The sequence below is a fragment of the Pholcus phalangioides genome, unplaced genomic scaffold (genome assembly GCF_987345545.1).
Source record: "Pholcus phalangioides strain wild (caught in Gottingen) unplaced genomic scaffold, Ppha-v1.0 ptg000004l_1, whole genome shotgun sequence".
NCBI classification, from domain to species: Eukaryota; Metazoa; Arthropoda; class Arachnida; order Araneae; family Pholcidae; genus Pholcus; species Pholcus phalangioides.
In genome coordinates this window covers 53,111,219-53,138,679 of record NW_028301597.1, presented here as the reverse complement: position 1 = coordinate 53,138,679, position 27,461 = coordinate 53,111,219, and the positions used below count along the sequence as shown (strand labels likewise).

At 37.9% G+C, this 27,461-nt stretch overlaps 1 protein-coding gene across 3 annotated transcripts in view; it reads right to left on the bottom strand.

Annotated features, from left to right (window-relative positions):
• The window catches only part of Acbp1 (Acyl-CoA binding protein 1), a 46,543-nt gene extending 19,289 nt beyond the window's left edge, over window positions 1-27,254 (bottom strand). Inside the window, exons 1-4 of one of the 3 annotated variants that reach the window (XM_089231758.1) lie at window positions 27,087-27,254; window positions 26,061-26,175; window positions 19,811-19,873; window positions 15,831-17,328 (exon numbers count right to left, since the gene is read on the bottom strand). In XM_089231758.1, the coding sequence (XP_089087884.1) occupies window positions 17,129-17,328; window positions 19,811-19,873; window positions 26,061-26,175; window positions 27,087-27,104 (396 nt within the window). In that variant the 5' untranslated portion in view covers window positions 27,105-27,254 and the 3' untranslated portion in view covers window positions 15,831-17,128. Of the gene's footprint in view, window positions 1-15,830; window positions 17,329-19,810; window positions 19,874-26,060; window positions 26,176-27,086 lie in introns of those variants that run through there. The other 2 variants (XM_089231759.1, XM_089231760.1) reach the window with 2 other exon arrangements.
• Window positions 27,255-27,461: the final 207 nt, after the last annotated feature.

Below are 27,461 nucleotides of genomic sequence, written 5' to 3'. Positions count from 1 at the left end.
TCTGATGCTTGTAGTGACAAGATAAAACGTAATGAAAACTTAACGATTTAATATACGAAAGAAACATAACGAGAAGGATGACACGTGTATACAAATCGGTGGTACAATTTCAACTGCCATTTTTTTCTTTTTTTCACAATCACCAGGAGTGTGAGGAGGGTGCGCCATCTATACAGATAAGAACGCACTACAGCACTCCCCCTCCAGTCGAAGACGAAACATTTAAGAGAAGAAAAATTGAATAAAAATCATACAAATAATAAAAAAAAATTGCAATATATATGCCATACATAATTACGAATCATATAGCTAATTTCGAAGGGTCAATACGAAATTGCACTCTTCGGCCAGACCTGGAAATATACAGATTTTTGAACGTCTCACATAAATTATTTAACATAAAACATGGCTTAAGGCAATCTATGGATACATTTTTATGATTGCCATTAATGTTCAACATAAAATACTTATCAGTTCTTGAAATGACTTCAAATGGTCCGGTGTATGGTTGTTGTAGAGGTTTGCGTACACAGTCTTGTCGGACGAATACTGATGGAGAAGTTAGCAAGTCTGTCGAGACGAAGGGCTTAGACGAATTGTGATGAGAGGTTGGTACTGGTCTCACACGGGAGAAATGGTCTCTCAGTCTCTGCAAAAAATCATATCGAGATAGGACATCTCGCTCATCCGAGTACCGGAAGAGTTCCCCAGGAAGGCGTAGGGCTGTGCCGTATACCAACTCAGCGGTTGATACATGGAGGTCTTCTTTGATGCTGGAACGTAACCCCAACAGGACTGTAGGTAGAACCTCTGTCCAGTGCTTGTTACCTTTGAGGACACACATCAGAGAGGCTTTGAGATCGCGGTGGAATCTCTCAACCTGGCCGTTACACTTTCGATTGTAGGCAGTGGTGCTGTATTTTTCGATGCCGCACAGCCGTGCAAGAGAGCGAAATAGATCACTCTCGAACTGACGACCTTGATCTGCGGTCAACTTTTCAGGAACGCCAAACCGACACACCCAGGTAGAAAAGAATGTCTCAGCTGTAGTTTCAGCGGTTTGGTTAGACATTGGTACCACTTCGGGCCACCGTGTGTACCGATCAACGCATGTCAAGAGATACGTGTATCCTTTAGCGGGAGGCAAGGGTCCGACAATGTCCAGATGAACGTATGCAAAGCGAGAATCAGGAACCTGAAAAGAGCCTAAAGGAGACTTGGTATGTTCTCGTTACGTTGTTTGAAGGCATACGTGAGAGGACGATGATCATTGAAAATTATGAAGTTGCGTCCCTCCAAAATGTGCTTGAAATGCATAACAGCTGAATATATTGCTAAGAGCTCTCTGTCATATGTACTGTACTTTTTTTCAGTCGAACTGAGCTTGCGTGAAAAAAATGACAATGGTTGGGTTTTGTTTCCTATTTGCTGTTGAAGGACTGCACCCAATGAAGTGTCGGAAGCATCTGCAGTCAAAAACAATTTTGCATTCGGAACAGGATGGGCCAGAAGTGCGGCGTTGGCAATTGATTGCTTGCATGACAGAAAAGCGGATTCGGACTCCTCGGACCAAACTATTTCAGTTTTATCTTTTTTTATCTTGCTTTTTGCTAATTCATGCAAAGGAGCTTGCACCCTGGCGGCATCTTTAAGGAATCTGTGATAGAAATTTACAATTGCCAAAAAACGCTTCAATTCAGTCACTGTTGATGGCAATGGATAATCGAGCAATGTTTGTACTCGATCTGGTAAAGGTGCAATCCCATCGGGAGAAACAAGAAAACCCAGAAAATTAATTTGATGTTGACCGAATACACATTTAGATGGATTGATCATGATACCATAGTCATTTAGTCTTTGAAAAACACGTTTTAAGTCAGCTTCATGAGATTTTTCGTCAATGGAAGCGATTAACAAATCATCGAGATATGCATAACAACAATCTAAGTCACGAAATGCTTCGTGAATAAAATGCTGAAACGTTTGAGCTGCATTTTTCAGGCCGAAGCACATATAAACATATTTGTATAGCCCAATGGTCGTAATTATGGCGGTTTTGGGAATGTCTTTAGGATTGATCGGTATTTGATGATATGCTTTTATTAAATCGATTTTTGAAAAAATCTTTTTACCACTCAAGTTGATGGAGAAATCCTTTATATTTGGAAGCGGGTATCTATCTGCAGGGGTGGGAAGTGACTAAGTCCACTTTGGAGCAGCAAGATTCAGGATTTGGAGCAGCAAAATTCAGGATTCGGAGCAGTTTTGGAGCAGCAAATTCAGGATTTGGAGCAGCAAAATATGGGATTCGGAGCAGTTTTGGAGCAGCAAATTCAGGATTTGGAGCAGCAAAATATGGGATTCGGAGCAGATATTTATAAATTAGAACAGTGAAATTAACAAGAATATTTTCGTTAACCCTCAACCCTTTTCAAAATAAAACTGCACTGTCTTTTGATATCAAACATTTTTTCGTCAGCTTGATTTTTGTTTTTGGTGTTTTAGGCTTTTGAAACCTTGTTTGAAAGAGCGGCTGTCATAAAATTTTTTGCACCTGTCTATTTAAGATGATTTTTGCTTACTGAGGGCACTATTTGCTGCCTTGAACAGCAGCACTTCAAATGAGCTAAAACATTTTTATAAGTTTTCAATTTTTTTATACTTGGAAAGATTTTGTTGCAAAATGGAATTGAATTTCGGAAGAATCAACACGATGTTTGGCGATTCAGCACTCATTATCTGGCGAGATTGGCTATCCGACACTCGTTGTTTGGCGAAATTGGCGACCTGACACTCGTTATTTGGCGATATTGACGATTTAACGCTCGTTATTCGCCGAAGTTTCTAAACTAATATTCGTAATTCGGCGGACATGCGCTTTTTACTCCCGGAATGAAATTTTTTTTCACGAAACATCGGGATTTAACACAATGACGATCGACTACAGTAATTTCTGCTGCTTCCAGTGGCGATTTTTTTTTTTTAAACGGAAACACTCGCATTTGCACTTTGACGCTGAAAGACATTGCAAATTATCTTCAGTTCGACGATCACGGACAATATCGGGGTTTCACGTAGGAAAGCCCGATGAGGGGCCGATAATTTAAGGCAATAGTTTAGGCATAGTGGAATAAAACAATCTCTTCTCGGAAAGAATCGTTTCGTAGCAAGCAGGAGCAAAAAAATTTTTTCGTCCTTTCCGAAATTCCGGGCATACTGAAGCAAAATTCGCTATTTGGCGCAGAAAAATAAGAAAATACGCTATTGGAGCAGGATGGCGCAAGATATTAGTTTTGGCGCAGTGCGGCGCAATTGGCGCAGAGTTCCCACCCCTGCTATCTGGGATGGTTATTCCTTGGAGTCCACTGAGGTCCCCACAAATTCTCCATTCGTTGCTTTTTTTGGGTACAAGATGGATAGGACTCGGCCAAGGGCTTTTTGAGGGCCGAATTATACCTTGTTGCAACAGTTCATTGAATTGTTTTTTAACAGCTGCAAGTTTTTCAGAAGACAATCTTCTAGCTTTTGCGAAAACCGGTGGTCCCGTAGTTTCGATGAAGTGCATGACAGAGTGTTTCTTTGGAACTGCATTTAAAACTGAGCTGATAAGCTGAGGAAATTTGGCTAATATGCGGTGGTATGGAGAATCACCAGAGATCGGCGTTAAACCAAAAGAGCCATTTTGGGATTCTAAACCATTCACTGATAGCGATGTTTCGTTATCGTTCAAACGAGAATTTTTAAATCTATAAGCAAACCAAATCTTTCCAAAAAGTCGGCTCCAATAATGGGATGTGAAACATCTGTCACAGTGAAAACGAAAGGAAAGTCCCTCCTTAGTCTAAGATTCAAAACTAGATTTTTGTTGCCAAACGTTTGGATTTCGGATCCATTTGCAGCATATAGTGAGAGTTTGTGAGGTTTTGTCAAGTTAGTCAGGCGTTTCGGAAAACAACTGATTGATGCGCCAGTGTCAATTAGAAATCGGAAACCCGTATTAACGTTGATGACAAATAGGCGACTATGGAGAAGGCTTTCGTCAGCTGTCGCCGAAACAAACGAGCCCACTAGTTTTCCTGAAACTGACATGGAGGAATACATTTATGAGCTTTTTTTCCAAACTGCTTATGGTACCAGCAAAGCCTTCCGTTTTTCAAAGCATCGCCGAATTTATTTCGGTAACGAGATTGAGATCGTTTGCGATAACCGCGAGATGGTCTAGGAGATCGCGAAATCCTTTCAAATGATTGCCGTAGCGAAGCAATTTCATTTTTCAAATCATCAAACTCTGAAGTGTGAGACACAGCTGAAGTATTAGATGACACATGAGAAACCTCACAGATTTTGTCAGCTATTTTCGCTAACCCAATTAACAGTTCACTAGAAGCTTGTAATATTTGTTGGGAGTGGAAAGGTAATCTCTGCATCCAGAGATTTTTCAAAATGTCACTTTCCATTTTACCCTCAGCTAACATTTGCATTTTGTGCAAAAGCTGGGACGGACGTTTGTCGCCTAGTTGAAGCTCCTGGAATTACATTCGCAATTTGGAAGATTCTGATTGTTGAAACTGCTCGAGCACACAAGTTTTGAGAGTCTCGTACATGTGCTGTTGGGGAGGATTGCGAACGATATTAGAAACATAGTTCAAAACTTTGCAATCAAGAGCTCCTACAACGGCGTGAAATTTAGTTTCATTAGCGGTTATGCCTGCCGTTTTGAATTGTGACTCAATTCGAAGAAACCAAATCTTTGGATTTGCTTCCCAGAACGGAAGGGCTCGAAAGGCAACACGTGAAACTTCAGCTGATGCAATAGGTTGAGCCATGACAAATGCAAGTATGAAGACCGGCAAATCGAGAGTAGAAAGTTTATTCCTCACCTTGAATTTCCAGGAACGTCTCTATATTGGGTAGAAACGAGTAGGCTTAGCTTGAAAAAAAAAATATATATATATATACATCCAAAATACTAGGAGATTAGAAAAGTTTCATCTTTGAAGAGCGTACAAACGGAAAGCACAAGGCGCGAAAACGAAATGTAAACGATGGAGAAATAAACTTCAATGTCCAAAATCAGATACAAATACAACGCCACAACAGGCAAATTGCCCAACGAGGTGGCTGACTTAAGAACATCATGTTCATCATCCCCGAGCCATTTTTTGGAGGCCCTACCTACTACTGCTACACCACACATGCACCCCGCCCACCCACCCCCCCCCCCCCCGCGGAACCCCCAACGAATCGGTACATGCGGGAATGTGCGTGTACGTGTAGTGAAACCTGACGTGAAGTTTTTGTTTCTCTGTAATGCTTGTTATGTGTAGTGCTGCCATCTGCTACCAGTTTTTCTAATTATGAGTGAAGTGTTATGATTGAATGATTTATCGTTGTAGGACTGTTGCTCTTTGCTCTCTGTGGCGAGACTTTTTAACGGGGAGATAGGCTCACATTTGCGCCTTGAAGTTGGGAACCACAGAAAACCAACTTCAGCCGACCACTATAGATGCGTCCTATAGGTCACCAGTGATCTGATGCTTGTGGTGACAAGATAAAACGTAATGAAAACTTAACGATTTAATATACGAAAGAAACATAACGAGTAGGATGACACGTGTATACAAATCGGTGGTACAATTTCAACTGTCATTTTTTTCTTTTTTTTTACAATCACCAGGAGCGTGAGGAGGGTGCGCCATCTATACAGATAAGAACGCACTACAATACAAATATTGGTTATTACTATGGCTAAAAATATACCACCACCATTATTTACAATATATTTATAAGTATATTTACAATAGCACCAATAAACACCTGCTGAGGTAAATATCCCCTTCTCTTCAATAATTTTCGACAGTCTCTGGAAATTTTCTAGCTGCCTTCTGGTCGGCAGCGGCTTGATTGAGAGTGATTTTACATTGCGTAATCCAAATCGTTTCTTAAATCTATGACATCAACTTTTACTTGCATAAAATTCTGTTGAAATAGACATTTCACTAGCCCTTCCCTTTATAGAAGAGTAAATTATCTTTTTGCCTTTTCCCATTATAATATTACAGCTGTAATCTATTTCGTTAATATAGATGACAGCATCTAATAGACCTTACTCTGTGCTTTGTTTATAATGTTAAAGTGATTTAATATTGCTCTCTGTTCTGCTACTGTGTCTCACGCTCTCTCAAGCATTTGCAATCATGTAGTCAATGCGTTAACATCAAGTTCTTTCGTGCTTCTTCCTTTATCATTGGTATGTGTATTAAATGTAATAATTCAGAGTTCATTTCGTCTTCTATCGCCTTCCACTCAGACGAATGTTTCAGCGAGTATGAAACATGAAAATTACAATCAATTGAACTACCTTTTTTTATAGCAGTCTTGTACCCATAAAATAAACCTGCATTTTTGGTATGAGAAACATGGATTTCGTAGGCGATGCAAAATTTCCGCTGCCACAGGTGCAGCTACAGCCTTTATATCTCACTGTAGATTCGTTGATTCTGCAATGGAGGGCCAAAGCCATGGCCCCAACATGCTAGTGCCGGACTGCCAGGTCAGGATTTTTCGCGGGCCGCCGCCCCCCCCCCTTCCCAAAAAATTTTATGCACCTCATTTGAGAAAATATTATGGTGTATTTTTCCAGTAAAAAAAAAAGAAATCCCTTTCGGGAAGAAAAAAATGTTGAATGCCCTTCCCCCCCATGAGAAAATCCTGCATACGATACAGTATGCCTCTATAACCCGATATTTTTAGGAGAATTTTGAAATCGCTACAACAATATTTTTTATATTTTGTTCAAAATCGTTTTGAATTTAATTTTAACTTCGCCACTTGTTCTCGTTCTTTTGAAGACGTCTGATGACATCAATATTTTGCACTAAATGATCACCGAAAGCTAACGTTATTTGTATTGCTGCACTATGTGCACGACACAAAAGCACTATGCGGTAAGCTTCTGTACAGGGACAATACACATCTAAGTGAATTTTACAAATAAACTAATCAATTACAATTTTTTGTAACAAATAAATACACAAAAGCACATTTTACGATGATATTAACAATGCCGATATAGAAAAAATGACAACAACATAAATTTGATCACACGTGAGGATAATGTTACCTCTTCAATCCCTCTACCACAATATTTTTTGGCATGTGTAAAACGCATTACTAGGGAACCACGGTAGCCAAAGTAAACATTCCGAAAGTGATTGTTGAGGCCCAGAAACCATTGTTGCCCGACGATTTTTTGTCCATTTCGGGTGTCTGCCCTTCTCTGTCAAACTTTTAAAGTAGCCTATCATTCAATCCGGGCCCTGTTTGGTATATATCCAAATTTTGGCGACGATCGATCTAAAATTGTGGATTTGTATAGAGAACATACACACAGACAGAAAATCAATTATATATATAGACTAGCTACAATACCCGGCGCTGCCCGGGTTTTCTTCAATGAGGCTGTTTGGATCACGTGAGATCTCCCTCTTTCTTTGAGGGACATGCAAACCGTGTCTAAGTTAACCAATATGGCGACTTCATGAAATAAACAAATCTAGATTTAAAGAAATATAGAGACAAATATATTTTTTCCCCTTTTTTTTTAAGGGGCGCTAGGTATTATTTCGATCCAACCCACCCCCCCCCCCCACTTCCTGAACTTCAAGTTATCCATCTGCCTGTTTCAGCTTTCAAAAATGCTTAATTGAAGCTGTGGAATTTCTTCGATGTACTTTACGGGCCCATAATTAATTTTAAAACATCCTAAACTATGAATTTATGCAGTTGAATATCAAAAGACAATACGGAGACATTAATTTTCACGCTTGAGAAGATATAAATAAAAAGTTGAAATCAATGTTATTGCATGAATATATCCAACTCAAAAGTAGGTCCAGCTAATTACTTGATATTTAATTTCCTGGCTTCGTATATATCTCTAATTGAACTCAATATTTCAGAAATCTAGAATTCAATACAATTTTTAAAATTGTTGATGTGACAGAAAACTCCACAAAATTTCAGCATTTCTACAGTAAAATCGGCAATTTTAACACTGATTTCTTGACCTTTTCTTGACCCTCAAAGGGATGCTGATGATGATTATGATGTCTATTCAAAAAAGCCTCGTTACTGGCAGGATTGAAAATGTATCAAACCATTATAAAGGCATAAACTATTATACATAAGGTAACAGGATTAGAGAAGTGACAAACCATTGTAAAGGCATATACACGTCTGAAACGCATTGCTAGGGAACCACGGTAACCAAAGTAAACATTCGGAAAGTGATTGTTGAGGCTCAAAAATCATTGTTGCCCGACAGTTTTTTGCCCGTTTCTGCACGACTCATGAAATAAACAAATCTAGATTTAAAGAAACGTAGAAATGAATATATTTTTTTTTCTTTTTCAAGGGGTGCCAAGTAGTTTGATCCCCCCCCCCCGAAGTAAACTATATGTGAATTTATGCAGTTGAACAATAAGGAGACATTAATTTTCATACTTGAGAAGATATAAAAAAAAAGTTGAAATCAATGTTATTGCGTGGATCTCAACTAGGTCTGGCTAATCACTTCATATTTAATCTCCTGAGCTTCGTACATCTTTAAGTGAACTCAATATTTCAAAAATCTAGAATTCAATAAAAAATTTTAAAATTATTGTGCGGCGGAAAACCCCGCCAAATTTCTGCATTTCTACAGTAAAATCAATTTTATCACTGATTTCTATGAGAATCACCCTTTTCCTGACCATCAAAGCGATGCTGATGATGATTACGACGTCATTCAAAAAACCTCATTACTAGGAGTATTGAAAATATGACAAACCATTGTAAAGGCATATACACGTGTGAAACACATTGCTAGGGAACCACGGTAACCAAAGTAAACATTCGGAAAGTGATTGTTGAGACCCAAAAACCATTGTTGCCCGACAGTTTTTCGCCCATTTGAGGCACTTGCCCTGCTCTGACGAAATTTTAAAGTAGCCTATTGTTTAAGTCGGGTCCCATTTGGTATATATGCAAAATTTGGTGATGATCGATCTAAAATTGTAGATTTGTATAGAGAACACACACAGACAGACAGAAAATGAATTTTATATATATATAGATATATGCACAGTATCAAATTTATCCTTAGTTTCTCTCAGATAAGATATCCACCGCATTTCTATAGTTTCGTTGTTCACCAAGCAAGCAAGTATACTCATACTACAGCAAATGAAACTACTGTAGAATCTCTACACATGACGAACCAGTTTGAAACGTGTTTTACACAAAACAAAATTTCTATCCAAACGTTTAACTTCAATTTAGAACATCAACGATTATTCCTATAACGCACGGGTTCTCAAACTGTGCGCCTCCAACCTTTGTCATGGTGTGAGGTTTTCGAAAATATTCTTTGTTAAACAGCTCTGGAGAGCCGGTGGAGCTCGCGGATAAGCACTGAATAGGGGGAAAGGGCGCCTCAGGTAGAAAAAGTTTGAGACGCCCTGCTCTAACGTGAAGTTATTCCATCAATGATTTTTTTGATAAAATGAAGCGATTCCGTTATGCCAGGCGTTTCACTACAGGCGTGCAAAAAGAATAAATAAATTTAGTGAATTAAAGAGTTAAAGTAATAATACTGAAAATTATTTTCATTGGCCTTGGTTGAAGCACCGGCCTGAAAAATTGTGTGAGAACTGAAATAATTCAAATATTTATGTTCACTTCATCTATTCAAATATTTATGTTCACTTCATCTATTCAAATATTTATGTTCACTTCATCTATTCAAATATTTATGTTCACTTCATCTATTCAAATATTTATGTTCACTTCATCTATTCAAATATTTATGTTCACTTCATCTATTCAAATATTTATGTTCACTTCATCTATTCAAATATTTATGTTCACTTCATCTATTCAAATATTTATGTTCACTTCATCTATTCAAATATTTATGTTCACTTCATCTATTCAAATATTTATGTTCACTTCATCTATTCAAATATTTATGTTCACTTCATCTATTCAAATATTTATGTTCACTTCATCTATTCAACTGAGCAACTTTACAATTCTGTTACAGTTGTTTATACGACATTCAAGAGGCCGAGTCAAAACGTTTTATGTACAAGTCGAAGTGAATATAACAGCCTTTTTAAAAAATTATACCCCCCCCCCCATACACATAAAATGTTATAAATTTTATGTGTGTAATTGCATTCCAATTCTGTTCTAAAAAAGTATTTCATACTTGAGAGGAAATTAAATCACATTTCAAATCATTTAAAGAAATAAAATTTGGCACAACATTACCTTCGGGACACGACATTGGGTACAAAATTGCAACAAAATCTTCTCGACTTGCAAAAGTTTCCTCATCTTGGACTTTTTTTTTGGCAGTAGATGATTTTCAATCAGGAGCTTGCTCTTTGGTTGTTTCTCTACTTTATAATCGTTTCAAAAAGTTGAAACGAACATATTCAACTCGTTTGCAAGCAGGGCCGTTATTTCAACTTTTTCTAGGGGGGGGGGGGGGGTCAAAACACATGTACTCAATGTATGTATATATATATTTGTGTATATATACCACTTTTAGTGTATTTTCAAAAGCCAGGGGGCCGTTTCACCCCCCTAAATGACGGGCCTGTTTACAAGATGAACTTTTGTTAATAATTTAACATTCTTCCAAAATTTCCAGTTTTTTAGAGAGAGCGATTTTTATTTTTCCGACATTACGAACGACGAATCACAGTCAGCAAGCAGTGCCGTCTGAACACATGGACTCACCCGAGCACGGCCCGGGGGCCTCAAGAGAAGGGGGGCCCTGACAAAAATGGGAAGTAATTGAAATTTTCGAAAATTCTCTAGGTTGGGCCTCAGAAAAATCAATTGGCCCGGAGGCCCACGATGCTCTTAAGATGGCCCTGTCAGCAAGCAAAGCACCACATCGAAAGAAAGTTCTACAGGAAATGATCGAAAGAACTTGCTGTGCATGTGTACCTATTTTCGGCAGACCTGTACCCCCCAAATGCTTACAGTAGACATGCTCACCCTCTCGGGATAACGTTGAAATCATAGGGAGAGAAAAAATTCTGAAAGATCATATGGCCGTCAAAACAATTGAAACCCATTTCTTCGGGACTCTCCACATCTGTGTATTCTCAGATAGAGGCAATAAACAAATCACCTAAGTGTCCACTCTAAATGGTCATCAGCCATCTCACTGGCAATTTTCGTATACGTCAGCAATCACCCTAAAATTTATGTCTTTTGCGGTGACAATATGCTAGAACTGTTGCAGCAACGCTTTTTCACTGCATACAAAAATTCTGTGCGCATTTGATGGATATAAATTACGTTTTTCTTTTTTCAAAAGTTTCCGAGTTTTAGTCGAAGTGAAAACGTCGAATAATTGAGGTTTTACGTTAAATAAATGAATGAAATATTTTAACATTAAAATGTATTGTTACCAATTGCTACCCAAGTTAAACGTCGTATAAACATGAAAATTGTATAACTGAGTGACGTATGAACGAGGTTACTCTGTAATTTGTAGATATGCCCTATTACAACTAATCGTTTTTAAACTTTATGAAGCACAATTCAACAAACATCGCAACTGGCCTCGATGCAGGGCCGAACTCTTCTGACATAGATTCATTATAGTTAACTCTTAATGCTCAAAATAAAAATTTAACAAAAATTCAAATTTTTAGCTTGGCTTAACGTTCTTTTGGGCTAGAGCCGTAGGATTCATCCACGTGGGGAAAAAAATTAATCCTTTATGTACACAAACTCGTTCAACTATTTTACTAAAAGATTTCGAACAACTTTATTTTTGCAGACGCGAACCGTAAATATTTTTCTGTTCAACAATATCGTCTGTGAATAGAAGTTTCGAGGGGAGATGTGTCCTCACTGTGACAGTACACACAGTGACAGTACAGCGAATAAAAAAAGGCTGATGCGGAATGTAGCCTTTTTTTTCAGAAGCAAGGGAAAAACCCCTTGATTTGTTCGGACTGGGAGAGAGTTACTAGAGGGGCCGTGAGCGAAATCACGTGATTCAATACACACGTCATTACAGCCATTTCGTACAATACTTTTTGCGGGAAAACGCTTTAAACGAGAAATCTCGATGAGTATCAGTAATAAGAGTTGGCACCAGAGAGTCGCAGGACCCAAGGAGGAAAAAGTAATGCGGGATCCACTGTATACAAAAGCTTGCAGCAAAGCTGTCTCAGTATCGTAACCCGCCCATGAGAGTGGGGCTGGCGGAGCGTCAGGCCTGGGGCCTGAACCATTCTTGTCATTTTTGCTCTTTTTTCCACACTATTAGTTCACTATAGAGGGGGTCCGCTGAAGAGCGCAGCCTACGGGCCCCTGTTCCAGGATGTTGGGCGGGGGGGGGGGGTTCATGTGCTTTATCCGCACCCAGAGGCAATTTCACTGTGGAATACGACGTCTGTTTACTCCAATTTTCATTCTATCAATACATTATGGCCTTCTACGAACTGAAACAGCAGGGGTCGCACGGTAGGTCCCTACACACGCTCGACGACTAGATAAGGATTATTCTAGTGGCCATAGCCCTGAGGACACACAAAATGCTGGTGTCCTTGATGTCTCAGTAGCCATGACCATCACAATGTCTTTTCTTCCTTCCTAGGAGAACGACTGCCATGAGAGCCGGGGGGGGGGGGGCATTGTACAATGTTCTTTTCTTCGTTTCCGGGTTTGTTTCTTTTTCTCTTTTACTTGTACATGTGTATAGTTTAAAAAAAATTCAATGAGATCTAAGGTACGTAGTTCAAGATATCCGTCCATACGAGTACAAACTGATATGATTGATATTAAAGAGTCCTGTCTATTTTCCTATGGGACATATCTGAAAGAAAAAAAAAATCAAAAAGATCTTTCCACGGGCCCCCCCCCCCCTGACTCCCGGGCCGGAGCCCTGTCAGCCCTCCCCCCTGTGGGGCCATGGCCACAGCACAGCAATTTACTTACTTTCGTCAAGCATAGCCAATATATCCAATGTTTCTTGTAAGGTTTTCACTTTTATTTTTGTCTTTTCAGAGCATTATCAGTAGCACTAGACAAATGAGCCATCCTAAACACGAATAATTAAAATTTTGTAAACAAAACACAACGTGAATGGCAATGATTGCTGAGCATTGCTGAAAAAAAAGCTCCAATAAAGGGGAAAAACTGCAAATACGAGGGGGGGGGCGACTACGTCATTTCGCAGTAATATACCATTGAAAAGCACATTACAGATAGAATGTTAATATTTTGCCACCACCCACTCCTTACAAAATTAAATTGTATATATGATTTTCCACACAATACCAGTTCACATGGAAATCTCGCACAGAGATAATTGAATTCAAATTATTCTTCAACATATAAAAGTTAAAGGTTCTCTACTCACAGGCAGGAAAAAAAACAAGAGGATAAAATGTTTTTTCAGAAGAGATAGAAAAGAAGTTAAGAGCTGGTATTGGCTTTGTTTTCAACAATGGAAAGGAGGGTCTCCATTTACCCTCATCTTACCCCACTCCATTTACCCTCATCTTACCCCCCCCCCCCCTCCATTTACTCAGAGGGCAGATTGTTCTTTGGCCAACATTGTTTTCCAGTATGCAAAATCCCATCTTTCAACTGATAAGACATTTTTCTCAGTAGAGAATCTGGAAGAAAATGCTGATGATTTTTTTTCTCTCCCTGGGGATCTGAAAAATAATCTTCCATGGAAAAGAAAGTGAAGGTAAATCACTTGAATGTAGATTTATCCTCTTTGATTTTTATTTTTCCCCTTCAGATTTCCCCTGACTTTTCCCAAGTATTTAGAATTTTCCCTGACTTTTGACGAATATTTCACATTTTCCCTGACCGTTTTCCAATTCCCCGACTTTCCAGGTCACTGGAAACCATGTATGGAGTCCAAGTGGACACAGATTTCTTGTGCTACAATGTGTTCAAAGATTTTACAACAGGAAGAGGTGATTGCTATTGGCCTAAAGTTAAGGGATTGGAAAGTGGACCTGATTTGTGGATTGGAATAATTTTATTGGTGCTCTAATCTTTGGGGAGGATAGCAGTATTTAGGGGAACATTTGAACAAAATTAATAGATAGTCAGAGACATCATCAGCACAGAATTTAAGAATAGAATTTGGGATGTTGTGTGGGCCTACAGAATAAGGTTTTAATTTTTTCAATAATTACCCTTTTTGGAGAAAAATATTGGGGGGCGAGTTCTGAATAGAGTCAATGAATGAGTATTGAGGAGGGAAAGTATCTATTAAGAAAACCAAGCAGAATGCTAAATTGAATTCGCAGCCATTTCTGAAGGAGAGGATGTCTTTATTTGAACTTCTGAGGGAAGCAGGGAAGGGGCAATGGATTTAGGTCAAAGGTAGCTCCAAAACTTTGTGGGATTTGTTTTTAAATAATGAGGTAGTGAATGAGAAAGGTATTTAGTCTTTTGGACAGAAATGTGGTCTCTGAGGTCTCGGGTGGGGACTGAAATTATAGATTTAAGTGAATTGGATTTGTTGGTTTTATATTTCAAAGCAATACAGTAGATTTTTCTCTTTAGATGAATAATATCTCTGGTGATCTACAGATTAAGACTAATTCTATTTTGTAGTAATATTTTATTTTTGGGGTTTTATGACAAAGTCATGGATTTATTTCCACTCTTACGAAAACAAATATCACAGTAAAAACAATAAATATTATTTCTGCTGTTTTGATCTCTTAAAATAATGAAATCAGCTTATTTCTTTCACATATGCTGAAAAAAAAAGTAGATTTAAATTTATTTAATTTTTACTTTTTTCTGTCGATTTTATGGTTCATGTTTTTGAAATAACATATGGAAAAGTTTATTTTTTATATATATTACTATAGTTACTTAAAATCAAAACTTCATTTCTGACAGACAATGGGTTAGTAATTTATAATTTAATATCTTAATCAATAATATTTAATATCAATTAAATATAAACAAAATGTAAACACAAAGGCACAACTGTTGTGTTGTGTTTTTGTGTTTGTATTTAAAAAATCTTGAAAAAAATTAAAAAATCAAAAATATGTACCAAAAATGAGAAAATATGCGTTAAAAAAATCACATTTTTTTAAAAAATTAATATTTTCTTGTCAGTGCATTGTTTGTTATTCATTTACAAAAAAATATCCCCACACATGCAAATAACTTCTAATATTTTTTATTTAAGCATTTTTAACTTCTAGTCAGTTGTGGCTGTGTTTAGTAACGAAATACCAGTAAAAAAATTTTTGAGGCTATTTCTAAAAGAATTGAACATTTTTGATGCTATCTCTAGAAATAGTGTTACAATGAAATAGTTGATATTTAGAGAAAAAAACAATTCCACCTGCGAGAAAAAGAACCGATGTTATGAAAACATTGTGAGCAATATTCATTTGAAACACTATGTACAAGTGTTTGAGCTTCAAACCTTCACAAACATGCACTTATTCTGAAAATTCTTTGATTTTATGCATTTATATGCATTAATGTTGAAAAAGGCCAAAATATGCATATATTCCGAGTTCTAGTTATCACGAATACACTTGTTTTTGACATCGACTAATAAGTCGAACCGTTCAAGAAAATCGCCACCCAAAATTAGGGTAGAAATATCGACAATAACGAAATTCCAAACCCAAAATCAAGTTCTAGTCTGAGCTTACCTTAAGTCTAGATTTCAGACCTGTTTACTGCATACAGCTTGCAACATTTACATCGCATTAAGGGTTTTGTACGCATCGCTGCAAGTGACCAGGCAAAGACACATTGACAATGAACAAATAATTTATTAGGTTTTCTAACAAAGAATTCTGAACTGGGAAGTTATTTCCAGTTCCCCACATTTTTCATGAGTCAGGGAATTTGAAGGTGTCGAGATAAGTCCACAAACAATCAGTCCTTCCTCTTGACAAGTAGTAACGAGTCCGTGAGGGTCCGGTCATTAAATGACGAAACCATAGATTAGCAGCGATGAATGTCCAGCGACAATGACGAAGTCGTAGGGTCCGATAGGCAGCGATGAACGATCGGTACCAAGATCATAGAATCTGGTCAGCAGAGAAGAGCAATCAGCGATCAGAGCGAACAGTCTGTGACAATGAACAATCGGCAACAACGAGTCCGTAGGGTCCCAGTCGACGTAGATGAGCGATTGATGACGAGTCCATAGGTTCCAGTAGGTAGTAATGAACGACCAGTGACGAAAAGTCCGTAGGTTCCAGTCTGTGAATGGGTAGGCTCCGATATTGGATTTAGTCCATCTGATGCATGGGCGGAGATACGGGAAGGGGGGGCAATCCCCCCCCCCCCATAACGAGTTTCCGAATATCTGTAGATTTGTTACTGCAAGCACTGAGAATTTATTGTACATGCGAAGGTAACTGTTGGGTCCACAACGTACATTAGTGCACTTTAGTTTAGTTTTCCACTGTTAAGACTTTCCATTTCACAAAGTAATTGTGGTGGGCGTTGATCACCTAAATGCAAATCATTGAATAATTTGAATAATAGAGTCTTGAACTTTCTGATTGTTCGAAATATGCCAGCACACATTTTTTGAGCGTGTTATAGGCATAAGTGATGGGTGGCTAAACGATAATGTCACGGACACATTTCAAAAAGTTTGAATCTAATGATGTGACAACAGAATGGAATTTTGTTAAGTCATTAGAGATGCCAGAAATTAAAAATTGTGACTCCACTTGAGTAAACTACATGACAGGATCTGTTTCCCAGAATGGAGGTGCCTTGAATGTGACACTGCTCAAATTGAAAGCACGTGTTGACATCTGCTTGAGATGATTGATCCTGTTGTGCATTTGTATTTGCAATGATGAATTAAGATACGTTTAGTTAGCGACTGCAAAATCAAATGTCGAAATGTGAAATAAAAGTTTCGCCTACCTTAAAAATATTAACGGCAAAAATCCATACTATTGAGACCACATGGTGCTGATAAACGAAAGGAAAGCAGGTGTGATAATACCCATACTGAAACAGCAAGTTGTCGTCAGTTTGGTTACTTAAAGTTTTAGATTATTCCATGACATAAAATAAAATGTGCAAGTTAACAAATAATTAACATATATTCAATTAACTTGAGAGCGGAATTGCACGCGACAGACAGTTGCAACGACTCTGAAACATTACACAGGTACATGAGAATATCGGACGGAAACATGAGCACATGAGACGACTGTAAAGCCGGAGAGAGCACGCAAGTCACAACAGCAATCTTGAGGAATATTGTGTCGCCACAATCGTATTCTGCAGACCAAGAAAAAATATTGTTGTAGAGGGATCATTATTATATTGAGAGGCAACATTGTCAAATTTATGCTGTTAGTTCAATGTGTTTTTGAATATTTATTTGCCACAAAACTTCAATTTTTAGTTGATAAAATTCAGTTACTGTAAACCGGAGCTACTTTGTGAACATTTTTGATGTTTTTGTAAAGTTTCTAGGGAAAATATGAATATTTTTTAAAAATAATATGTTAGGACTGGACAAATCGGGAAAAATTTAAATGCCAGAACAATTTTTTAGGAACCAAAATATTTTTTACCCAAAGAAAAAGGTCCAAAATAATGCTTCTTTGACATTTCTAGAATTTGTCTTTCATGGCATAGTGGCCCTCTTTTATGCTGGCAGATATCTACTCTATAATATAAAATCACAAACTCGAAAAGGGCCGAAATCTCTAAGCAACCGAAAGTAGTGATGATTTTATGTTACGGAAATGGGTGAAGTTTTTGAGTGAAGGAAATCTGTTACGTTTTTGTGTTACAGAAGTCAGTTATGATTTTGGGTCACGTATTCATTTAACTCTAGCATATATTGGGACCCATTTGGCTCATCGGGACCATGCTATGTGCATGTACCGAGAGGCTCCCACATCCTACAGCAGGGCCCTAGGCTGGAATTTAGATGGTGAGCCCCCAAACCAGCTTTTCAGGCTCCCCTCTGTGGTTAATTTATAGTGTGAAAAGTCAAAAAGTTATAAGAATCGTTATGGCCCCTGTCAGCCCTGCCCTTGTGGGGAGGGGGGGGGGGCGGGGAGATATGTATATTATAAATATAACATCAGTGCTCCCAACACACAGGGTCAGGGTACCCAGGGGGATTGCATATATACCTTCATGGGCAAGTTAAAAGTTTTCATTTCCATCTCACTGTTTTCTTGCTGCTTTAACGTTGAAAAATTTGCGATAGTGGAAGCCCAAGATATATCCAGTCTGGGGCCCCACTAAAGTATGTTAATTGGTGTCTCGGGTAATTGGTTGGGGTCCCTGGATTTTATTCATTGATAAAACGAATACAACGAAAATTTTTCATGGCACTCGCAGCGGGGGGATGACCGACAAGCTTCCAAGTGGGGCCCCATGTTTACAGGTTTCATTTTAGGGCCCCTGGATTAATCTCATTCTTTTCTGTTGTAGAATTTGCAACAGCGGAAGCCTGATAGAAAGCCAGTCTGGAGCCCCACTAAAAGTATGCGAATTGGTGTCCCGGGTAATTGGTTGGGGCCCTGGATTTTATTCATTGGTAAAACGAATACAAGTGAAAATTTTTCATGGCACTCGCAGCGGGGGATGATCGACAAGCTTCCAAGTGGGGCCCCATGTTTACAGGTTTCATTTTGGGGGCCCTGGATGAATCCGATTTTTTTTTTTGTTTAACATTGTAGAATTTGCAACAGCGGAATACCGAGATAAATCCAGTCTGGATTCCCCACTAAAAATCTGAGTATTGGGTCCCCGCTACTGGATGGGGACCCTGGATTTCATTCATTGTAAATTGATAAAAATTTAAAATTTGTGTGGCCCCTCACTGGGAAGATGTCCGACAAGCCTCCAGGTCGGGGCCCCATGGAAATGTTGAGAGGTTTCATTTTGGGTGTCCCTTCATGAATCTCATTCATTTTTATTGTTTAACATTGTAAAATTTACAACACATCGATAGCCTGAGATAAATCCTGTCAGGGGCCTCACTAAAATTCAGCGAATTGGAGTCTGGTGACCCCATGGGCAAGTTTTCTCGGGGTACTTGATGAATCACATTTGTTTTTTGTTGCTTTATTATTGCAAAATTCGCTTCTTCTATAAGCTGGTGCTTTCACACGTCCCTTTCCTTAGCAGGCTGATGAAGTGGGACGAAATAAACACGATATGTTGTGAAGAGAAGTTGGGGGGGGGGGGATTGGCCGCCAAAGGCGGCGGGGGGGGCAGAGCCCCCCTAGTACCGCTATAAATTCAAAACATTTTGCGCTGTTCTCAGCCTGCAATTTAATAACTACATAAAGACAATTTTTTAGTCGCTATGGCGACCTGGCATAGGTCAATCCCTGTCCAACTCATAATCATCACTCATCTTTTAATTATTACTTGGCAAGATAATATTTCACTAAATAATTGTCATAAAGTTACCCCTGTTTACAATACTTCGTGACAGTCAGATTTTTTTTAGAATGGCCTTTTCCCTAACATTTACTGCTCCCTCACGATTAATGGCCCCAGTTTTGACGCAGACTGAGAAGGGAAAGCCAAATTACTTTCAAACATCGCACTAATGTTAAACTAAGTTTTAAAGTTTGATCACAATGTTCCTTAATATTAAACAAAATTTATTTATAGAAAGATATAAGGAGTAAAACCCATGAGGTGTCAAAATACTTTTAAGCAACGTAATAAGTAAAAAATAAAGCATTAAACAAATATATATAAATACTTTTAATTTTTTTTTTAATACCTTTCCTTTTGTTCCAAGCATCCCATTTTGCTTTTCCTTTGAGGTCAAATAAGCCAGGGCGATCTTGAATAGAAAAATGCAAACAATTAGAAAAATAAAAGAATTATGATAACTAAAAACAAATAAAAAGAGTAGCTTAAGAGCAGGGCTTAATACCAGGCACTTGTATACAATGGTGATGGGAAAATTTGCACTGACAATACCCATCATAGGTCACACTTGGATATCTATAAGGCAGTACACACCAGTTCATACTCGAAACTGAAGCACACTGCACGAAGAATTAACGTTCAACAATGAAAATTTCTACAAGAATAAAAACACAGTTCGTGTTTATAGATTTTTGGGGGCTAAAGATGAAAATAATAGTAAAAATCCTCTCTCAGCTGAGATTACAAAATATATATGTTATTTTATATCGTTTTGTGATAGCATATTGGCAACAACGGACAAGCACGAGATTGGCAAATTTGTGCACTGTTCTTGGCAACTATTAAAGTCGGTCGAATTTCTCTGTTGCTTTATGTTTAACATACTTCCATTAAAGCTTGTTATGTTATCGCGTGTGGGTTCCAGTTCTTTAGTTCGACCCCGTATAAATGTCTAGCAACATTTTTCTTCTTCAAATTTTTTTATATTCATTTCATATACCATGTTTTAACGCATCAGTGAATTCACAATCTTCATACAAGATTTATTTTTCCTGCCACTTGTAAGGAACATTTATTCAAAGCATCTCTTTATACAGGGGTGGAAAATGAGTTTTGTAGCAGGAAAAATTATTTTCGCAGCAGCAAAAATGTTGTTTTTATAGCAGCATTTATCAGTTTTGTAGCACTAAAATGTTGGCAGTAAATAAAATACACAGTTTTATATACATATAAGCAGTAGCATACACAGGATTACATTTTACTTCAAGAAATAGTGTTATTTCAGTTCAAAAGAAGGGGGTGTTTCCCCCCCCCCCCCAAGGTACAAAACAGACTTCATCTAGAAGAAATAATTACATTTTTTAAAATTTTCAAATCATAAAAAATTTTGAGAGACTTCTTGTGATATTTATATTTTTACATTCCCTCCAATATCAACAAATGAGAGGCTTAACATACATTTCGACACATGGCGTGTGTTTCAGATTTAAAAAATAATTTATAAAAATGAGTGTTTTTAGATTTAGCTTGTAGACTTGGTAATCAATAATTTAAAAATAAATTATAGATCACAGGAGAAACTTAAAATACTCATTAGAAAAGTAATTACTTTTCTTGTTTTTGCCGCTGATGCAAGTCTCAGTCTCAGTAGTGCTTTTGTTCTCTTCGGTTTCAAGCATTTTTGAACATTTGATCTTGCTTCTTTTACCAGAATTTACCCATTTCATATATATAAATGATAAGTGTTTCTTTTTGAGTTTGCTCTTGATTATATTACCTCAATTCGATTCAATATACTTTGAGATAAATATTATAAGAATGATCCAGCAAAAGAAGTTATTAGAAATTCTCAAATTTAAGTGTGATTAAAAACTCGACTTTAATTATTTTAACTTGAACTACAGAAAAATAAAAGCTATAAATAATGATTAAACTATTAGAAATTTAATAGAATGATTTTATTTTCACAAAAAATTCAATCCAAGTACATTTGTTTTCATTCTTTATTTTTAACCGATTTGTGATTTCTCAGTGTATTTTATTTTCCAGCATCTTTGACAGATTTCCAGTCTCTTGTTTTACTTCCAAGTTTTCTATTATTCATTTTCTACTTTCATTCCCTTGATATGCCATTACCTTTTACGCCATTCACTGGCATGTTTAGTGTTTAATGGAAAATGGTTTCCAGATTAACATTAATTAAAATTACTTTTTCTAGACCATCACCCCAACCACAACAATTCAAGGAAGGAACACGCCTCTCAACAGCGAGCTCTAGATCCGCTCCTGATCTCTCACCATATTACTCTCATAGCATATAGAAATCTACTTTCCCCCAGATAATGGTCGTGGTTGGTTTCAAAGGAACGAAAAGATATAATTCATGTAAGTGTTGCGCTTGTTATGTGTTCAACTGTTGTGATCTATCTTCCAAAAATGAGAATGGAAATCTTTTCTGCAAATTCCAAACTACGACTGTCTTGGATGGAATAATTTGCAGAAACCATTGTAATTTCTGATTCATTTCATCTAGCTGGAACACCACTCAGATAGTATACAATAAATATGTGTAAACTTATGAAGCAAATGAATATAAAGCCTAGGATAACAGCTTTAATGACCAAACTGTCTATGTTATCTCTCACAGGCGCAGACCTAAGGGGTTGGTCATCCTGATTACTCCCCTCACCAAGCGAAATGGGAATATGATAATATTGCATTCAATAAATCCATTGAAAATTACTCGTAGTGATATTTTTGATTAAATAACAAATTCAAGAAAATTTGGATTAAAAAACAGAAAAAACTGGAGCAATTTTCTCAAAAAAAGTCGGGAGAGAAAGAAAACCATAATTGCACCGAAAATATGGGACAATGTGAAATGCATGATCACCCCATCCCCAACAATGTAAGGGGGGAACACCCCTCCCAGCGAGCTCTAGATCCACCCCTGATCTCTCACCATATTACTCTCATGGCATATATAAATCTGCGAGTTTCCCTGATAATTTTACTCATGCGGCTTATATGCCAGAGGCACCAAAATGATGTCTTGCACAGTTGAGAATTTTGTCTCAAGCCTTCCCTGCTCCTTCACATGATTGTACACAGGGGCTATTATATTTTTTTAAATAAAGGGACCTGTGAAAAATTGTGACCTGTGTGTCCCCATAGAAAATAACAAGGCAAACCACATTCCCAGATGTAGAAGCCACTGGCTGTCGGTGTAACTGCTCTATCTAAAAGTACTATCGCCTGCGTGGGATGACCGTTAAAAAATATAGGTCCAGGGCAATTTATTTCATAGGTCATCTTGTATTTTATAATACAGACTAATCTCGCTCATAGTATTCAGATCTTGGGAGGGGTGATCACCATCCTCTGGAACTGTGTCTGTTTTGGAATCGGCTATAAACTGCAGATCCCAATACAATTAGCCTTGGTATGCAGAACATGATAATGATGAGACAAATGGTCACTGCAGGTGTGAGGGATGCAAGCTTGTTACCATATCATTTTCATTATCAGAGTGTCTAGCACATACCCAAAGAAAAGTTTTCTGAATTTTTGTTGACTTCTGCTTGTCTGCCTAAATAAGTTTTGCTGGAATCTTGCATCAAATACCTTTCAAACCAACTGTGACCATGGTCTAGACCAGTGATTCTCAACATGGGCGTTAACGCCCCTTTGGGGGTGATGGAAAGTTCCAGGGAGGCGGTAGAAGCTACGGATATAACATAAGATCCTATAGGTTAGATTGCGTTAGGGGGGCGATGGGAGAAAAAAATTTCCGAAGAAGGGGAGCGATGGGACAAAAAAGGTTGGGAAACTATGGTCTAGACAAAGCAATTTTAATTAACGTACAGCTGGAAACCATTTTCCATTAAACACTAAACATGTCTGAATGGCATAAAGGATATGGCATATCAAGAGAATTAATAGTAGAAAATGAATAGAAAACTTGTGATATAGAAATACCAAATTATCACACAAATTATCTTACAATTTATAACACTACGCCAGTTGGCACACAAGAGGGTGTCGCTTGGCAACATAGGATGAGAAGAAACGCCGAGACAGAGTGACAGTGAACAGTGATGGAAGAAGACCCTCCTGGCGGTAAGTCATAAATGACTCCTTCCTCTCCCAACTTGCTACCTCGCGTTAATTAAATAAATATGTAAATTTTAAAGTTTGAATTGAAGAATGGGTGTGGAATAAACAGGAGCAATAGAACCTGGAGTTAAGAGTATTTATTTGAATTGTAATGTCTAAATTTAATTGATACACCGGCCATTCGTATCACTGGTACCATGACCAATCCTCGCTCAATCCGCATCCATCTACTTCCCATCAGTCTGGGGCTGTGAGCGGTTCTATTTATCCATCTACTTCATATTATGCAATGCCTCTCAATCAATGATTTTGTTTTAATGAAATAATTGCAATATTCACGATTCCATCAGTATTTTTTGTTGTTTGGTGAAATATAATTTTCATGTGACCCCCTTTTTTTTTTTTTTTTTTTGTGAAACCCTGTGACACGAAAATTTGTAATGAAGTATCGAATTAATAATTGGTGGCTTGTGCAAAATATTTCATGTAAATTTTCATAGTGTATTTAAAAGTATTTACAATTACATCTTGTCAAAAAGGTTATAATGAATAGACGTATTCAATGCCCAGTACCAGTGGCCACACGCACAATCAGACGGGTCCCCACAGCTACTTTCAATGCTTCTTTTGTGGATATCATTCCACCATTCTCAGGAGAAGGTTCGAGTAGTGTGAGAAATTTTTGAAATAAAATAAACAAAGTGGCGCGACTCAGTCTGAGGATGACAAAATTTCCATCGCTAAGTTGAAATTAATGGCAACTGCCGAAGCATGTTTTTTTTGGCTCAAAACGGCCAAATTTCCAGTTTTTCAGTTTTTCCAGAAGTTGGTCTTGAGATTTCAGAAACAAGTGCCCCTGGCTACCCAGTTGCATACCCTGGCAACATGTGCGCAGTAGGAACAGGAATCTGTTAAAGATTTTGCCACTCACGTGCGACACCTTGGCAACAGGGTATTTCAAAACACAGCCGCCATTTCTCCAGAGGTCACAGCGGCCAACGACAAGCTACTGCAGGCTTGTTTTGTTGCCGGGCTTCGACCCGACATACAATGCCATGTGCTTAGCAGAGTCCCTCCAAATTTTTACCAAGCTGTAACTGACGCACTAACCGAGGAGACAAACAACAAACTTTACATGAGCTCACTGCAGAGTAGTGAAGAATCACAAGGGGACATAGTGTCTCAATTGAGCGACCAAGTACGAGAGCTCACTATGCAAGTAATAATCTGAGCTCGCAACAAATTACAAATTAACAAATATACACAGAGAAACAGCCGAACACACACACCACGATCACACATCACATATTTTTTTTGCAGCCGTGTCGGACATGTGCAAGCAGATTGTTGGAGAAAATAAGAGAATACACAGGGAGACAGAGTACATTTTGCACAGACTCAGGGAAAAAATAGAGGAAACAAACCCAATATGCGTTAGGTTGCAGAGGGGCAGAGCGGATGACGAAAATTTGCTGACTGGGGGGGGGGGTCAAAAATGGCTAAAAATTTACTTACGTAATACTTAAATGGCCCCTTGTACAGTTGATGACAAATGGCCTTGTTAATGAAGAAAATGCCCCCCCCCCCTTGAATTGTACATCAAATACCTTTCAAACCAACCACTAACATGGTCTAAACAAAGTAATTTTAATTAATGCACAACTAGAAACCATTTTCCATTGAACATTAAACATGCTAGCGAATGGTATAAAAGGAAATGACATATCACAAGAAAAAATAGAAAATGAATAATAGAAAACTTGGAAGCAAAACGAGAGACTGAAAACCTGTTAAAGATGCTGGAAAATAAAATACATGGAGCAATCACAAGATCAGTTAAAGATAGGGAGTGAAAACAGATGTACTCGAATGGGTTTTTTTTGTGAAAATAAATCAAAGAAATCCACTTTTTTGGAAAAAAATTGCTGCAAACAGCGATTGTGAAGGGTTTTTGTTTTGCTTTTTTTATCATTGTTCTGTGGATAAGCAGCAATTTACATAGTTTGACCCCAATTTATACATTGTCAGAAGCCTAGGCGCAGAAACCTGGGGCGACCTCAAGTTAATTCCACTTGCGGCCCCAAGAAATAAAATTACAGGGAAGGACATATGAAGTCATCGAAAAATCATCTTCTATTGGCACAACTTCAAAGTTTCTTAAGGAAAAATTTTGGTTTTGGCACAAGGTGGTGCAGAATTGAAGAATTTTGGCATTTTTTGTAACAGAATGTAACAGACGTTAGAAATTCTAACCGTTTGTAACAATTGAAGCAGATTTTCCACCCCCTTGCTTTATAGCACATAAGTGGATGCAGGTGGGAAATGATGGAGCCCATAATCCAAAAAAATTAATAATGGCATGAGATGAAACACTAATTTCAAGATATTTGCAACATAGCTTGAAAAAATTTACTTGAATTTTAAAGTTTAAAATAACTTGTGATTTGAGAAATTAATAATGACAGTATAAATTCAATATTAACCTGTGTTGCAGTCACCCACAGTTGACTGTTTGTAAAGACCATAAAGTTCCAGAAGTTCTTCATCTGATGGAGTGCTCTTCAACTTCTTAACAATTTCTGCTGCTGTCTGAAACTTCTGATAACACAATAAATAAATATAGCGCAACATTTATTAAACAACACAAATCACAATATTTTGCAATCTTTTACACCATCACTGACTTTAATCATTAACAGTTTCCAAATTTTTTGATCTATCGTTTCGCTTCAGAATTTTTTTTTTTTTCTCATAGCCCCCCACAGAACTCAAGGTAACCTAGAGGATCTTATGTGATTCCTCCCTTGTTGAGAAATACTGCTCCAGAAGGTGTTGCCACAGTACTATAGCTGTTCCTTTAGCTGACGTTATAACGGAAGCGTCCAAATTTTAAACTTGTTAAAAACGAATATTTTTTCATCTTTAACTATTTGACAATCACTTGCAAATCTATGCCCCCCCCCCCCTTCTCATCAAAATTATATGAAATCATGACGTTTTGATGTAGAATAGTGTAAGATATAGCCACTAGAATGCGGGCTTATCTAGTCGCCTTAAGCCGGGTTTTCCTAGGAATAGGTTTGTTGCGCAGCGTGAACCGAATTAGACTATTTCGCGCCGACAGAAACGTGTTACATAATCACGCTACACGTTTGTGTTTTCCTAGCGAGGCGCATCAGATCAGGGCGGCTATATAAAGTATATGGCTTTGGCATCAGCTACTCTGTCGTCTGCATGCTCCGGTTTGAAGGGAAGGGAAAAAAACACACAAAAGTGAAGAGAATATCGGCAAAACTGCGGCGCACGACGCATTTGACTCCTCCAGAAGCAGTCGGCTAACTACGCCCGACGCAAAGCGCTGTCGTCAGGCGTATTGCGCTCTGTAGGAAAACAGTCATGCTGCTTTTTTTACTGGTGAGTGGACGGCGTGTCGCGCTGGACGAATCACGTTGCGCGCGGCACAGGAAACCTGCTCCTAGGAAAACCCGGCTTAAGTGGAAGAAACAAACCTCTGCTAATGACGACATCTTCTCTCTTCTTGATTTCCAATCTGATCAAAATCAATTGCAGTCGACACTTTAATGTGGAACCAAAGCTGCTTCAAAGCTGATAATTTGCTCTTAATACAGCTTTGGGTGGAGCAGACCAAAAAATTACAAAAAGTTCAAGTTATCTCTACTTAAAAGGGAGGAGGCAGGAATGTTATATAATAGTCAAGAGTTGCCAGATGCTCAAAAATTTTCCATCCCAAATCATCTTCAAAAATAGCCAAAAACAAGCCAGAAATATTTGGACTTGTGTTGCCATCTAGGAAATGATACCCGAAACCGCGTTTTAAGGTATACTAGCCTCTTTAAAAAGCAGAGGTTTGTAGTGATAGGGCC